We start from the raw sequence: 14,823 nt of genomic DNA on the forward strand, positions 1-14,823 counted from the left end.
GGAGGAACTGTACCCCCTCCCCAGTGGCATGCTACAAGGAAGGTAAGCCTCAGATCGAATCATCCCTCAGGTACAGTTACCAATAAGCTGGCTAAACAACTGTTCCTGTTTCACTCTGATGCAAACCCAGCAACATAGCACCCTCTAACCTTCACGTTAAGTCAGCATGCTAAGCTCACCACTGGTTAGAGGCATGGGGTTCCAGACTTACGGCACTGCACTGTCCCCAAGTTCCAAGGCTGCTGGGCTCCCCAGATTCTATACCCCAGTCACACAAGGGGGCTGCTCATGGCTCTGGCCAAACATACATCTGTACGTCCCTCACTTCACTGGGGAAACCTCCTCCCAGCGTCCCTTGTGTTCACTAGCGAACCCTCTGGTGCCGCTGACGTAGAACTGCTTGAAGTACCTGGCGTTCTCGCACTAGTTGCCTCTGGCGTTTGGACTCTTCATTGAGTCAGGAATCACCTCAGTGCCCCTTGGTAGCAGATTACAATTTAATAACAAACATGTCAATATCAGGCTGTCTATGTGAAAATATCTGAAATGAAACTGTAAGTTCAACAAGAAGACGGCGCAGCACACACTGGCGCCACAGACTTGAGTTCCAATGCTGTCAGGGGCTCCCTTTAAGGAGCCTCAGCTTTCGCGTCTATAAAAAGAGGGGTGGGTTTCCCACCCAGTAGGTTGGCCACTATCAAAAAACAAAGAAACAAAAAATAACACATACTCCAACACAGACGAACCTTGACAAAGTTATGCTGAGTGAAATAAGTATGTTCCAAAAGGACAATTACTATATGATCCCACAACTATGAGGTCCCTCGAATAGGCAAATTCATAGCAAGTAGCACGGAGGCTGGCAGGGGCGGGGGCGGGGGGATGGGACGTAGTCTAACGGGAACAGAGCTTCAGTTTTGCAAACAGAGCTCTAGAGGTGGGTGGTGGCAACCGCTGCACAACAAGGTGAATAATGCCGCTGAATTGCACACTTAAAAATGGTTAAATGGCAAATTTTATATTATGTGTATTTTACCACAGTTCCCTCTCCGCGGGTCCGCACTGCGCCCCTGGAGCTTCCCCTACACCTGCCTCGCCTGCGCCTTCCAGGCACCACTCTGCTGCTCCGAGTCAGCGGCCTGGGCCAGCGGGAAGGGCACGGTGCCCCGCCGTTCCGAGGGGCGCCAAGTGGAGCCCCAGTGCTTACCTCAGGAGCAGCAACCCCTCCCACGGCACTCGGACCCCGATGTGGCCCCCCACGCCCGACCCCTCCCCCACCCCCGTCAGAACCGCAGCTGTACCGTGGCAGGTGCGCCCATCTCCCCGGAAGCCGATGGAGCACTCGCAGGTGAACTGGTTCCCGGGGCCTGGCCGACAGGCTGCGTTGGTGTCACACCCGTGCGTGCCGATGTAGCAAGGGTTCTGCAGGGCGTCCGGGGAGCCTTCTGTGAGGACAGAGACAGTACCCAGGTGAGTCCTCAGACACGCCCTCAGGGTCCGCCCCCACGAGGGGCAGGCAGGGCCGGCTGCAGCGCCGGGGGTCCAGGTCCGGGATGGGGAGCGCTTCCACCGGCGCATCTCCCCACCCAGCATCTCCGCATGCCCGTGACTGGCCCTGGCCACAAGGCAATTTGCCATAAAAAGACAAAATCACAATGCAAAAGAGAGGGACATTAAGGACATCTTAAATAAAAAGACCTATCAGGAAATACAAACTGTGCGACTACAGCTGAACGTGCACAGGTTGAGGCACGCTGGTCCCCAGGGCGGGGCAGGCCGGCTCTGCCGGGGGACCTCCCTCTTGCTCCCCAGGCCCTGTGTCCAAATGAGAAACCAGCAACCTCGGGGGCAAAAGTCGTGGCATCTGGACAATGCTAACCGTTTTAAGACCGCCGCTATTTAACTTCTCTTTTGCCGTGAAAGACCCGCGGAGGAAGGGAAGGCTCAGAGGCAGCCTTTCGCTTGGACCCCAAAGCCATTGCCACGTTCACACGGGTCCCCGCAGTGCATGTGGCAGGTTGCCTCTTTTTGCAACAGCGTTGCCGGACGACCAATTAGGTGCACAGTGAGGTTTGCGGGAATGTCGCCTTAAGGCCAATTAGGTATACAATGGTGATGTTTGAGGCAAAAATTCCAGGCAGGGGACCAGCCGCCCAGGGTTGCAAACCGCATCCCTCGGCCCACGCCTGTTCTGTGAATCAAGTTTCGCTGGAAACCGCTGCACCCATTTGCTTGCATTCAGTCTACGGCTGCTTTTGTACTGAGATCGGCGACAGACATTGGATGGCTGTTGGCAAAGCCTAAAATAGTTACGACCTGGCCATTGAGCAAAAACAGTGCCCAACCCTGATGTCTAAAGCTGCAGTTGTCAAAGGAGGGAGAAGACACCGTCCCTCCTTCTGCTCCATGGAACTAGACAAAGACAAATGTGATCAGCTGGAGAAGTGATCTGGGTGTAGCGGGAGAACCAAATTAACTGAAAAGGAGAAAGGCTTTTACTGCCTGGACCCCAAACATGAAGAACCCCTGGGGCGTGAAGGCTGGGACCGTGTGAAATCTGACACAGATGTCAGGTAGCTCCCCAAGTGCCAGCTCCTTCTGCACAGCCAGAAGCACCCACCATGTGCCGCCCCGGGCAGTCTGCGGTAGCCCGGTGCCTGGCTTTCATCAGGTTTTATTTAGATTTCCTCAGGCCCTGAGCACACATTCCTTTCAGGGTTGGGTATTAGAGTGTTTTAAAAGCCCTGCCAAAGCCAGCCGCAGCCTTGGACGGCGGGCTCTGTAAGATAACCCACAGCTGAGCACCCTCCCCTCCACCCAAGACAGAATGATGAGGAGGGCTCAGATTAGCCGAACACGGATGGGCACGCTTTCTAACAATCACAGATTACAAGATAGGGGTGTTTCTTTTTCTGTTAAGAAACATTCTTGTGTAATTTCCTTCTTACTGAGAGTAAGGAACACACAAAAAAAAAACCAGTATGTCACAGAGCACGGAGACAGACATGCAGGTCCACGGCGTCCAGGCCAAGCTGCCATCTCTTACCCCGCACAGGCCCGATGGAGTTGCTCAGAGCATAGCGCAGGATCCTCTCCTCCTGGTTGTACAGGACAAACACGCTGTCCACGGAGAGCTGCTGGGTGCTGGGCGGGGCCAGCCTGGAGCTGTCGTGGACGCACCCCTGGAAGGTGATGGTCTGGCGCCACTGGTAAGTGTGGACGCTGGAGGGGGCGGCACTGTCCCGTGTCGGCTCTGCCACAGTGTACTCGCGGGTGGAGGAGGAGGTGATCACTGCGGGGCAGGAGGGACACAGGGCAGGGAGACAAAGCAGAGGGCGTGAGGATGCAAGAGGCGTCGTCCAGGCTTCAAAGCCATCAGGAGCGTCCCCTGCCACAAAGCTTGTGGAGGAGGCAGCAAGTGGAGCAGATAAATAAGACTATTTATTTCTATGCAGAGACTTCTGCTACCTCGATTTCCCATACTACTATTGGTATTATTTGCATCAGTAATATTTGCTGCTTTTTCCCATCACATGCTTCTCTGTATGTTCCTAGGCTGCCCAAAACCAACCTAGAGATTCAGGTCTGCTGGAAAGAGCCCTCTCATGGAAGCGGACAGACCTGAAGTCACACCTCGCGCCATCACTCATTGCCTGTGTGACACCAGGCCAGCCACCAAGCTCTTTAGCCTCAGCTTCTCTAACAGCACAGGCTGGGGTGGGAATGCGATGATGTCCGTCACGTTCCTGGAAACGAGTGGGCTAATACCATTAAGACCAAGTGCCGCGTGTGCAGCAGTCGCCACGTGACGAACACGGTGCTAACTGCTTGACAGAAACGCTCGCACTGAGGGTTTGATAAATAGTGGTTACTATGTATAACCCTAGCTTAAGCAATTCACTGATATTTTAAAAATAAGACATTAAATGGATTTCCGTAGCCAATTCCTGACAAACTACTAAGCGCTGGGAGCCAGCCTCAAAGGAGAAGAGAGACGGTCTTCCCCACTCAAAAGAGAGCCGGCTTTTCACCTCTACCATGAAGCTCTCCACTTCCTATTTTAAAAAAAGTATAAAAGACTCTTTATATTTGTGTGCTCTGTTGTAGTTCAAAACAAAACCAGAGGACAGATGCAGGATTGGCGTCGGCCCCTCTCGTCCCGCTCCCAGGTGCAGGGCTGCTGGAGGCCCGCTGGCCTGCAGGCGGCCGCAGGCTGGGCTCTGCCGCTCACCCCACCTGCTGCCGCCGCCTCCGCCCGGAGAGCCCACCAGGCCGCACAGCCTGGGAAACGGGGGCAAGCTTTCTAGGTGGCACTTTAGTAAGAGCCTGGAAAACGTTTTTATTGTTTGACTCAGCACTGCTATTTCTAGGAATCGAGTCTTGGAAAAGAATCAGAAATTTGGTCAAGAGTTATGATGAAGATGGTCGTTTCAATTCATTAGGGGAAATTGGAAATAACTAAGTTTTAGAATATAGAATGGTTTAAATTAAGAGCCATACAATAGCATCATATAACTTCATTAAAGGCTGTTTTCAAAGCCTACTTCATAAAATCATAAAATATTCATGATTTGACGTTAACTGGGAAAGTGAATATATAATAATGTGGTATGATTGCAATTTTATTTAAATAAAGACTATATACCTGATTGTAGATTATAGAGTAGTATTGCGTCAATGTTAAATTTCCTCATTTTAACTCTTGTACTGCAACCATGTAAAAGAATGCTCCTGTTCTTAGGAAACCACGTGAAGAATTTAGGGGATAAGGGATCATGCTGTCTCAGGAGAGGGGTTGGGGGTGCAGACAACAGTCTGGAGCCTGTCGGGGGCGGTGCGGGGCGGGGGAAAGGAGGCAGTGGAGGTGGAAGAGGGGATGGGGGAATAATCGGTGATGGGAAAAATACTATTAAAGAGAAAAAGGACCATGATTTCTTACAACTTACTCTAAAATACATAGGTATAAATGCAGAGAGAGAATGATAAATGTGGCAAAATGTTAACAACTGGCAAGCAAGCTGGGTATATGGTATGTGGAAATTGTACTGTTTTCATATGTTCTGTAAATTTGATATTATTAAAGATAAAAAATTAACTACATATAGATGTATAGCATAATAAAATTATGTTCCTATATTTGGAAATTAATATGTTGAGCTATTTATGTTGGGATATTATATATGTAGGGATTTTTTTATATATGTTCTAGGGAAACGGCTGGAAGGAAATACTTTAAATTTAATACGAGTCACATCCTGGTTTTGCGGCTCTAAGATACGCTTATTTTCTTTTTGTGCTACATTCCCTGGAGCGAGTGTGTGCTTGGTCTGCCATGAGGGGACAGGTGGCTTTACAGGGAACTGCCCCCGGGTTCCCTCTCCACAGGCCGTGGAGCCGCCGGCTGCCCCTCACCGTCGCGGGAGTAGTGGTAGAGCTCCGTGTAGGGCTCGATGTGCACCGTGGCGCCGGCAGAGACCTCCGGCACGCGGCCCTCCAGCTCCGTGTCGATGGTCAGGTGTCCGTGCTCGTCGATGCCGCTGAACTGCTGCTTGATGACCAGCTTGCCTGGGTGCCCCACGAAGGTCACCTCAGCCTGGCGGGTGAACTCGCCCCCTGGAAAGCAAAGCCAGCCTGTCACCTTGCCATCAGGGAAGCCACCCTCGCGCCCACCCCAAGCCCCCCATGCTGGCCCTCAAGGTGATGGGACCACACCTCCTCTGCAGATACTTCAGTCTGGTTGGTGGAAATGGGGCTGGCGACACCTGAGGATGGAGCAGGGCCATCCATACAGCCCAACTAAATCACACACAGAGAGAAGCTGCTGCCCAACCACAAACCAGTGTCTGAGATGGGACGGCTCAGGGAAAGCACTGAAAAACGCAGGGGACCGGGGTTGGACACCCAGCTGTGCTAGGTGCTAGCTGGGTGAACTGAAGCCACTGAGCCTGCAATTCCTGATGACAAAAAGGGATACAGTCTATCTTGCAGAAATGAGATGAGGTGAAGTACATTCCACAGGGCTCTGCCAGATGTCAAGGGCTCCAAGATGTCCGCTAAGTCCGGCCCAGGATGGGAACTTCTTCTCTGGGGCAGACTGTCAGCAGTAGCGTAGCCACCCCAGGAGCACACACTAGAGTGCTGGCTCAGAGCTCCCCTGGGGCTGTGCAGGGCAGTAGCCCAGGCCAGCAGGGAAAGCATGTCCCCTCCTCCCCCTCTCCCTCTCCCACACACGCCCACTCCCACTGAGGCGGGGCGTGGCCAACGCGCCATGGCCCAGGGCAAAATTGGCTGGCAACCCTTGAACTAAGAATGGTCTTTACATTTGTAAATATTTTTTTAAGTCAAAAGAATATCTCCTGACATGTGAAAATTACATGACATTTAAATTTCAGTGCCCATTGATAAAGTTTTATTGGAACATGGTGATGCTCATTCCTTTGCCTATTATCTACGGCTGCTTTCTCTCTGCAAAGACCGAGTATGGTAGCTGCGACAGAGACCGCATAGCCTGAAGTATTTAGGCAAACCTTAAAATATTTACTCTCTGGGCCTTTGCAGAAAAAGCCTACGACTTCTGCTTTGTAGCAGCTTCCAGGTGATATGCAGCTGACAACACAGGTGCTGGGCAACTCAAAACCATTGCAATGACAAAGACTTGCCATCGTAGGAGCTTGTAAAGACTCCCTAGCCCACTGAAGTTGGCGCATGTTACAGAGCATCGCCCCATGGAAAGCTGTATGGGGAGGAGTAGCATCTATGGGTCTCACTTAAAGCTCTACTCCGTCTACAAGAGTGTGAACGTGGTTATAATACTCAGATGTGTACACCTGAGGAATAGGGAGAAAAACCATCAGGCCATAAATTAGGTATCTGATGGGTAGGCTTACCCCTTTTCACACATATAGCCTCTCCTTTCTTACAATGGCCATACTTCAGAAGCTGGTGTCTGTGACTTGGAGGGTTACGGTGTACATTGTAGAGACCCCGCTTTCGAGCCGTGGCTGAGGCCCCAGCGAGGCTGGGCAGTGAGCAGAGGGCAGGGCCAGGGAGTCAGGGCAACGGCCACGCACCTGTGCCCCAGACCACACACAGGCTCTAGGTCCTGCAAGTGGCCAGAGCTGAAGGACGAAAGCGCTCTACCTGAGTGGTTGCCAGGAAAGGGCGTCCCGCACGCGCGGGCAGGCAGAGCATGGGAGAGGCTGCCGCTATCTTCGGGACTGTCCCCGCTACCAGCTGCCCTCGCGCACCTACTAAAGGCTGAGCTCTCCAGTACAAGGCCCAGCCGCTGAGAAGCTCCAAGGAGACTCAGGCTTCCTGACTTGCAAAGAATGTGTCTACCGGCTGGAAACCACAGGCTCCTTTCTTCCCAGTAGATACTGAGAAAATGTCGAACCAGTTTCAGATCAGTTTAGACTGTGGAGTCCACTGGAGAAGCAGGAGGAGGGGCCTGGGAGTCCCACCCCTGGGTTGTGAGCGTATACGATGGCATCACCTACCCTCCGGGGACTTCTGAATCCCTGGTCCACCCGCAGTTTTAGGCAGTCTTAGTTAATAGGCATGAATGACAACATACTGATAATTTTACCACAACATCTTATTCCCAGAGCCACAAAAGCTCATCCCGAGTTATTGGTAGACGTGCGTTCCCTTCCCATTCATTCCCTGGCCCCCATGCCCACTGATTTTAACGTCTGGGGTACGAACCTGTGATGCTGAACCCGTTCCTGAATCCATCTTGCTCCACTGCAAACATCCACCCGATGATGCCGCCCACGGGGGCCAGGGGGAGCAGGGAGTAGCCGACGGCCTCGGGGATGGTGCTGATGGCCGTGTAGGAGCGCCCGTCGCTCGTCACCACGTAGGAGTGCAGGTCCGTGTTCTCAAACACAATGGGGACTGGGCTGCTCCCCACGAAGATCCGTCCTTTCACCTTGCCGTTAACTCGCTGGGGAGAGCCTGAGCGAGAACCAAGGGAAGCAACCAGTGTTTCACAAAAAGAATACCACGTCTGGTAGACCTGTCCCTGTAGGGCAACGCGGCAAAATGGCACGGGGGCAGGGGCTGCGGGGTCAGCGAAAGTCCTTGCTCTTCCCAGGACGGCAGCACCCACACCCGTGAGTGTGAGCCTGAGAAACTCCGCCGTCCCGCCTCGCCTCCCACGCTGACCGGCGGCGGGCAGCACGCCAGGGGCTCCAACGGGAGCCGTGTGCCACGGGTGACTTCCGGGGCACAGGTAGCGATCTCAGGAGAAGAATGGTATCATGGGTGACCCAGAATTAGGGACCACAAAACCGCTCACTTTGGAGAGTGTAAGGGACAGAATCAGCAGTCACTGGAACAGGGCTGAACTGGACGGCCCTGGAATCTGGGCCTTTGGTTGCTGGCCCTATAACACCTTAACGAGCGTCCCTGGCTGAAATACAGCGCTGCCCCACCAGGTCAGGGCTGCCAGTCTGAGTCCTGAAGCTTCCTGCAGCCCAAGTCGGCAGGCTCGACACGCTTGGCACGCTCAGCACTGGCACGCTCAGCACGGGGCGACTCGCCATGGCCACACCCACACGACCTCTGACCCAGACCTGCTTGTGGGGGGGGATGTGTGTTGGTTGCTCCACTCAGACAACTGGGACCAATGTGAGACCTACCGTGGCAAATTTAAAAGCCTTCCTCATGAATTGCCAAATAGCATATGCAGAATATTATTTTTGTTTTAAAAGTTATGTTAACAAAAAATGTTGACATATCCCTGGGTGGAAATAATCTGAAGAGAGGTACACAAAACTGTTCTTAGTGGTTAACTCAGGGTAATGTGGTACCTTCACTGTCTACACTATATATCTCTATAATGTTTGGATATTTAGAACTTGCATGTATTTATTGTTGTTTAATCAGGAAAAGATAAGCTCTAAAGAAATTAAGTTGTTCTTGTATTTGCGTAAGAAAACTGAAGGCTGCCTTTTGACCTCCGACACGGAAGAGTCTACTCTTTAAGGTTTCATGATGGATTTTCAGCGATTCCAGCTCCTAGGCGTGTACCCAAAAGGGCAGAAAACATACATCCACACAAAGACTTGTCCACAAACATTCCTAGCCACATCAAACACCACAGCCAACACAGGAACCACCTGCGTGTCCATCTGTGGATGAGTGGAAACAAATGCACTGTATCCACGGTGTGGAACGTTACTTAGCTGGAAAACAGGAACGGAGGCCTGACCCCACTAAAACATGGATAACCTTGAAAGCATTACACTGAGCAAAAGAAGCCAAACATCAAAGGTCCCATGTTGTATGATTCGATCCACATGAAGCGCTCAGAACAGGAAAACCCATATTGACAGGAAGCTGCCAGGAACTGGACGTGGGGGAACCAAAAGTGACTGCTTATGGAGCTCTGCCTGAAGTGATGAAACTGTTATAAAGTTAGGTATCAGTGACAGTTTGTACAACTTACTGAATATACTAAGACTACAAGATTGTGTGCTTTAAACAAATGAGTTACTTATATCTTTTTTAAAAAACTGAAGAGGTAAATCAGTCACCTTGGACAGTTCAGGTTTGAGGTAGATTAAATTCCATCAGTTGCTGAATGTACACGTCTTGTTTTCTTCCTAGATTAGAAATTACTAGGGACGAGGCTTTTGCACCAACCCCCACCCGGCCTCTGAGGAGCTGTCCGCGCGCAGTGAGTTCTGGGTCAAGTTGCTGGACAGCCCTGGACAGCTGGCCTGCCCTGACTGTCGCCACCCGTCCTGAAAGCCTTTGTTTGGCTCCTTCAGTGCCGAGCTGCCAACGGTGACTGACAAGCAAAAGCTACGCAACACATGGAGCATTTCAGCACACACTGCCGTGCCAGACTAATATGGAAAAACTGCGTCCCCAAACAACACAGCAACAAGCAGGAAAACCAAGATAAGGACACCATTTTTTTTTTTCCAACCAGACTTTGAGCTAAAAAAATGTGTCAAAGTAGCAAGAATCCAACAAATATTTAAACCACAAAACTCTCAGGGACCGTGTAGACAATGTTCAAACGTGGGGCGGGGCGGTTTGTGAGAGCTGCGCTTACTGCCAAACACACAGCTGAGCGTCTCCAGCTCCGGCACTTAGCGTGGGAGGAGCTACGAGACGGCTCCTTGAGGAGGAGCTTTTGCTGTGGATTTTGGAAGCTTCTCCCCACCTAAATGCCAAGCCTAAAACAAAGAGGCAAAGGCTCCCTGCCCCTGGGGTGTGCGATTTGGGAGAAAACAGAAAACGCATTTATAGAAGTTAAAAACATCCCCCCAAATTAACATAACTACACAAAATTTTCCTTCATTGCTAAGGTTAGTATTTAACAAACCTCACTTTATCTAATTGTGACTCAGAAGGAAACTTATTTTTTTAGTAAATTAAACTGATTTAACTATAGCTATGGCAGGTGATGTAAAAAACAGGAAAATTCTCCCAAGTTTTATTTGCGAAGAATTGAGTTTGCTCACTAAAAACACAAGTAAAATGAGTGGAGACAAGTGAGGTGATTTGGCATTGAAGGGACAAATGTCCAGTACGGCAGGGCTTTTGGGGCCTTAGTTTTAAGTCGAGTTTATGGCCAGGGGCTCCCCTAGGGCTCGTTCTGAGTAAACTGCCATCCGGAGCCTCCAGACCTTCATGGCCGTCTGAGCATCTCTGAGCACCGAGACTGCCTGGTCCTTCCCCGAGCAGAGCTCGGAAGTGCCCTCGGCCCACAGCTGGATCCAGGTTGGAGTTCGCCCCACAACGGGGTCGGTTCTGTAGAATCAACTGTGGTCGCCTGCCCGCTCTGCCATCACAAGGGGCACGAGGGGAGGGCCGCTTGAGGGGACGGGGAAGACCTCGCCCCCGACCTACTTCGGTCTCCAGCTCAGCGGAGCCCTGCTGGGGTTTAACAGTCACTTGACAGTCAGGCCTGTGAGCAGGGCCAACTCAGACGTGTGAAAGGAACTGAGGACAATGAGAGGCATCAGCAATTCTGGTCCAGGCTGCGTAATTCCCCATCAGCCTCTGCCCCACCCAGGAGGGCAGCTGCGGAGGTGGGACAAGCGGCGGCCGTTTCTGAGTCGGAGAAACAGCCCCGGAAAGAGGTGGCCGCCCCAGAGGCCCGCCCTCAGCGGCCTGGGAGACCAGGGAGCGGGCGGGCGCAGAGAGCGAGGGCTGGCGGCATTTCAAAGCAAGCAGGGCAACGAAACCCCTCCCCCTGCTCCCCACGAATGAACACAGACAAGTACCTTTAGCAACACATTGCCGGCCGTTCCCCATGTAGCCGGTGACGCAGGCGCAGCAGAAGCCGGTGGCGAAGTCCCTGCACTCCGCGTGCACAGAGCACTGGTGCCTGCTGTTCGCGCACGTCGGGCGGGAGTCCGTGTTGTAGCTGAAAACTGCGGAGAAACCCCAGCGGGCCTGTGAGCGCGTTGCCAGACTCCGGCGACCGGCTCACAGCGCACGGGCACCCGGCCTGCAGGGCGAGCTCGCAGGCGCGGGGAGGTGGTCCGGAGCTCCCAGTGGCGTGCTGGCTCCCCCACTCCAGCCACCGAGGCGCACGGGGCTCGGGAGCGGGGGCGGGATCACAGGGGTGACTTGTCGAAAACCGCTGCAACCGAGTCTGCCCGGGGCGCTGCGGCAGCCCTGGGTCACTGCCCCCAACACTGGTCTTGACGAGGTGTCTGCCTAACGCAGTCCCGAAGGCCAGCTTCACGGTTCAGGGAAGCCTTAACGTATTTTTTTTTATGGTGGCAAAATCATATAACATAAAATTTGTCATTTTAATGACTTCAAAGTATTTTGAGACCTTTTTGCCCTTCCTCCCAGAGTCGGGGTGGGGGTGAGGGAATAACGCAGAAGCTCCGATTTTCAAAAGCTGATTAGAACCAATTCCTCAGCCATACCTGCTCTAAAAGCCTTTCACCCAGGTTCAGTTTATTGGCGTTAGGAACTAATACTCATTAGACTTAACAATCCAGAGGAAAGTAGTTTGGAATGAAGCTCAGAAGCACAGGAAGATGACCGTGTGCAGGGGAGAGTGGTCCAATTTACAACCGACTGTTAGGAGTGAAGATAAAAGTAAAGTTCAACCCAGGGAGCTACAACTAGTCCTACATGCTCAGAAGGGAATTTTCGGTCTGTATAAAAATGGCATTTGGGAAAAGGGAAAGGGATTAAGGAAAAACAAAGCCAGACTCAGGCAGAGAACAGCACGGTGGATTCCAGAGGGGCGGGGGGTGGGGAGGCAGAAGAGAGAGTAAAGGGGTTGAACGGCTGGAAGGAGACTTGGGCTGGTAAACACACAATATGGTGCACAGGTGATGTGCCGTAGAATGGCACACCTGAAACGCATAATTTTATTAACCAATGTCACCCAAAAAATTCAATTTTAAAAAATAACAGCTTAAAAAAAAACAAGAAAACGAAACTGAGACACAGACAACAGTGTGGTGATCACCAGAGGGGGAGGAGCCGGGTGTGGTGGAAGAGGGATCAAGCTCAGCTCCAGCTGCGGGCCCAGCTCCCAGGGGGCCCTGCGGCCTGCCTATCCGACCAAGAGTGGCTATTCAGGTAACACCAGGAATGCACTGCTGGCCACAGGAGACTGACCTTTTAAAAGGCAGTGAAATAACTAGGATAGATGGACAAGAAAACATCTGCTTTAGACACACGTTGGGGTCAAATCTAGGCTTTAGTAGTACCAAGCAATGCACCGCCATGTGTTGTTGGGGCCAGATATGATCTCATCGCAATGTGAGGGGTTCACAAGGAGAATTTCAGAGACACGTAGATAGGATGAAGGCTCAACTCTTAACATCTGCAAGTAAACAACCCAGCACATCTGGGGAGATCCCTCTGAAACGCAGCTGTGAGAGCAGAGTGCCAGGCACCAAGGGGTGTCAGCATCACCTCAGGAAACCCAGGTGCAGAGGCGGGTGGAGCCCTGAGACATGGACCCAAGCCCTCCCCATGCCCCTAAAGGGCACCACCCCCACCTCTGCCTTCGGGAGGAAGCAAGCCCCGTGCCCCGGGCCACCAGATCTCATCCACGCTTTGCGATACTCAAGAACAACAAACGTGTGACTCTCATTAGGAGACAACTCAGAACAAGTAAGAAGAAACAAAACGGAGTGACCGTGTGGAATGGAGGAGGTTTTCTGAGGGCCTTATGGAAACTTCTCGTAGAAACGGCAGTCAAAATAAACAGTATTTAAAGGCTTGGACCACCCTGTTTATATAAATCTCAATGCACATTGTAAGTCAACCCGAAGAGCAAAAATTAATGAACGCAATTTAGTTTGGATGTCTTTTGTAAAATCAAAGCATACTGTTTTCCCTGAACATGTAGCAAAAACCTGGTTGGCTAGAAGATATTGTATTGATACTTTAAAACCACCTTTAAAGGGTCTGGCAGCTCGCTCTCTGGGGCACACCCGCACCTTTCCCCACCTGCTTCCCCTCAGTTGTGTTTTCCTTCTCGGCCTGTCTGTCTGTCTGTCTGTCTCTCTCACTCTCTCCCCTAAGCTCCAAGGGCCCTCCTTTGCCTCTGGAACTTGTCTCTTCAGCCCACGCAGCCCAGCTGGCTCACTTCAGCCACGGCTCACTTTTACCTCCGTGACTTTCTAAATAAGCTTTGCTTGTATTTGAAAAGAAGGATCTACTTATTTTGTATTTTAAAATCTCCACAAACCGACTCTGAAGCTGACAGGAGCTGGGAGGAAAAATAATCAACTATTCTCATTCCAAAACCAAGAGGAAATAAATGTCAAAGATAAACTGCGTCAACAGCCAGAGAAACTTCTAAAATGTTTTTTCAGGTGGATGAATATATTTCTGACCTCAGAAATCACAAATAAGAAAATCTGACTTTCAAAGTAATTCTAAAGCACTTTTCTCCTTAAAACAAACAGACAATGGGAATAATAGGGAACTTGAAAGAGGACACGCTCAGCAGCCCCCATAACCGCAGCCTTAATCCCGAAAGCCGTCTTGAGCCTTCGCGGGCGCAGGGCCTGCCCACCGCGCCCTGCACGGCGCCCCCACCGCCACCTCCCCGTTTCTTGTCCTCACACCCACCGCAGGATGCACACAGCAGGCACCCTCCAGCACTTGTCCTCTGTCTGGAAGCCCAGGGTCCCAGAACGTACCAACTGCAGCTTCAGCGTCCTTACCTATTTCTGTTTCCTCGACTTCATCCACGTCTATGACCTGCGGGTGCTGCTGAGGGAACCTCTCCCCAGGCAGCTGGAAAGACCTGGTCCTGTCGGTGGAAGGTCTGTCGGTGGCCAGGCGGGGCGGGGAGAGGGCTCTGTGTGTGTTGTGTGTGCCAGTGTCTCCCCTTCTGGGAGCCTCAGAGGGGAAGGAAGTGGTGCCCACGTCCTCCGGGCCCAGACTTGTCACTGAGTCATAATCTTCATCATACTCCTCTTCATCCTCCAGTGTGAAGGTCACGTCCGAGGGCACCACGCCACCGGCTGTTTCCGGACTCCCAATCTCAAACACCCAGACGCCCTGCTGCCCAGAGTTGCTGCTCCTAGGAGAAAGGACAGACTTCTTGGGAACAGGCCCCACTACCCAAGCAGAAGGAGCCCTGGGGAATCTGTGTGCCTCTGAAACCCCGCTGAGCTGGAGGGTGGGAGGGCAGACTGGGTCCTCTGTGGTCAACGCAGAGCTGAGGCCATCCAGGCCAGTGGGGGAGGCGGTGTCCCAAAGGACACAGACTAGCAAAGGCTTGCCCTTGGCCACCGGAGGGGAGCTCTCGAAGGCACTGCCAGGACTTAAAGTGAGACTCTGCTCATCCCCGGGCACACGCCCAACCGCAAGCAA

The 14,823-nt window shown here is 52.1% G+C and overlaps 1 protein-coding gene across 1 annotated transcript in view; it reads right to left on the bottom strand.

Annotated features, from left to right (window-relative positions):
- The window catches only part of NID1 (nidogen 1), a 67,838-nt gene that overhangs the window by 33,218 nt on the left and 19,797 nt on the right, over nt 1-14,823 (bottom strand). Inside the window, exons 4-9 of the mRNA XM_054575500.1 lie at nt 14,169-14,530; nt 11,244-11,393; nt 7,705-7,956; nt 5,413-5,613; nt 3,047-3,292; nt 1,302-1,445 (exon numbers count right to left, since the gene is read on the bottom strand). Coding sequence (XP_054431475.1) covers nt 1,302-1,445; nt 3,047-3,292; nt 5,413-5,613; nt 7,705-7,956; nt 11,244-11,393; nt 14,169-14,530 — 1,355 coding nt within the window. The remainder of the gene's footprint in view (nt 1-1,301; nt 1,446-3,046; nt 3,293-5,412; nt 5,614-7,704; nt 7,957-11,243; nt 11,394-14,168; nt 14,531-14,823) is intronic.

This window comes from Pteronotus mesoamericanus, unplaced genomic scaffold (assembly GCF_021234165.1).
Source record: "Pteronotus mesoamericanus isolate MK-2021 breed Mesoamerican mustached bat unplaced genomic scaffold, CSHL_Meso_final contig_303, whole genome shotgun sequence".
Lineage (NCBI taxonomy): Eukaryota > Metazoa > Chordata > Mammalia > Chiroptera > Mormoopidae > Pteronotus > Pteronotus mesoamericanus.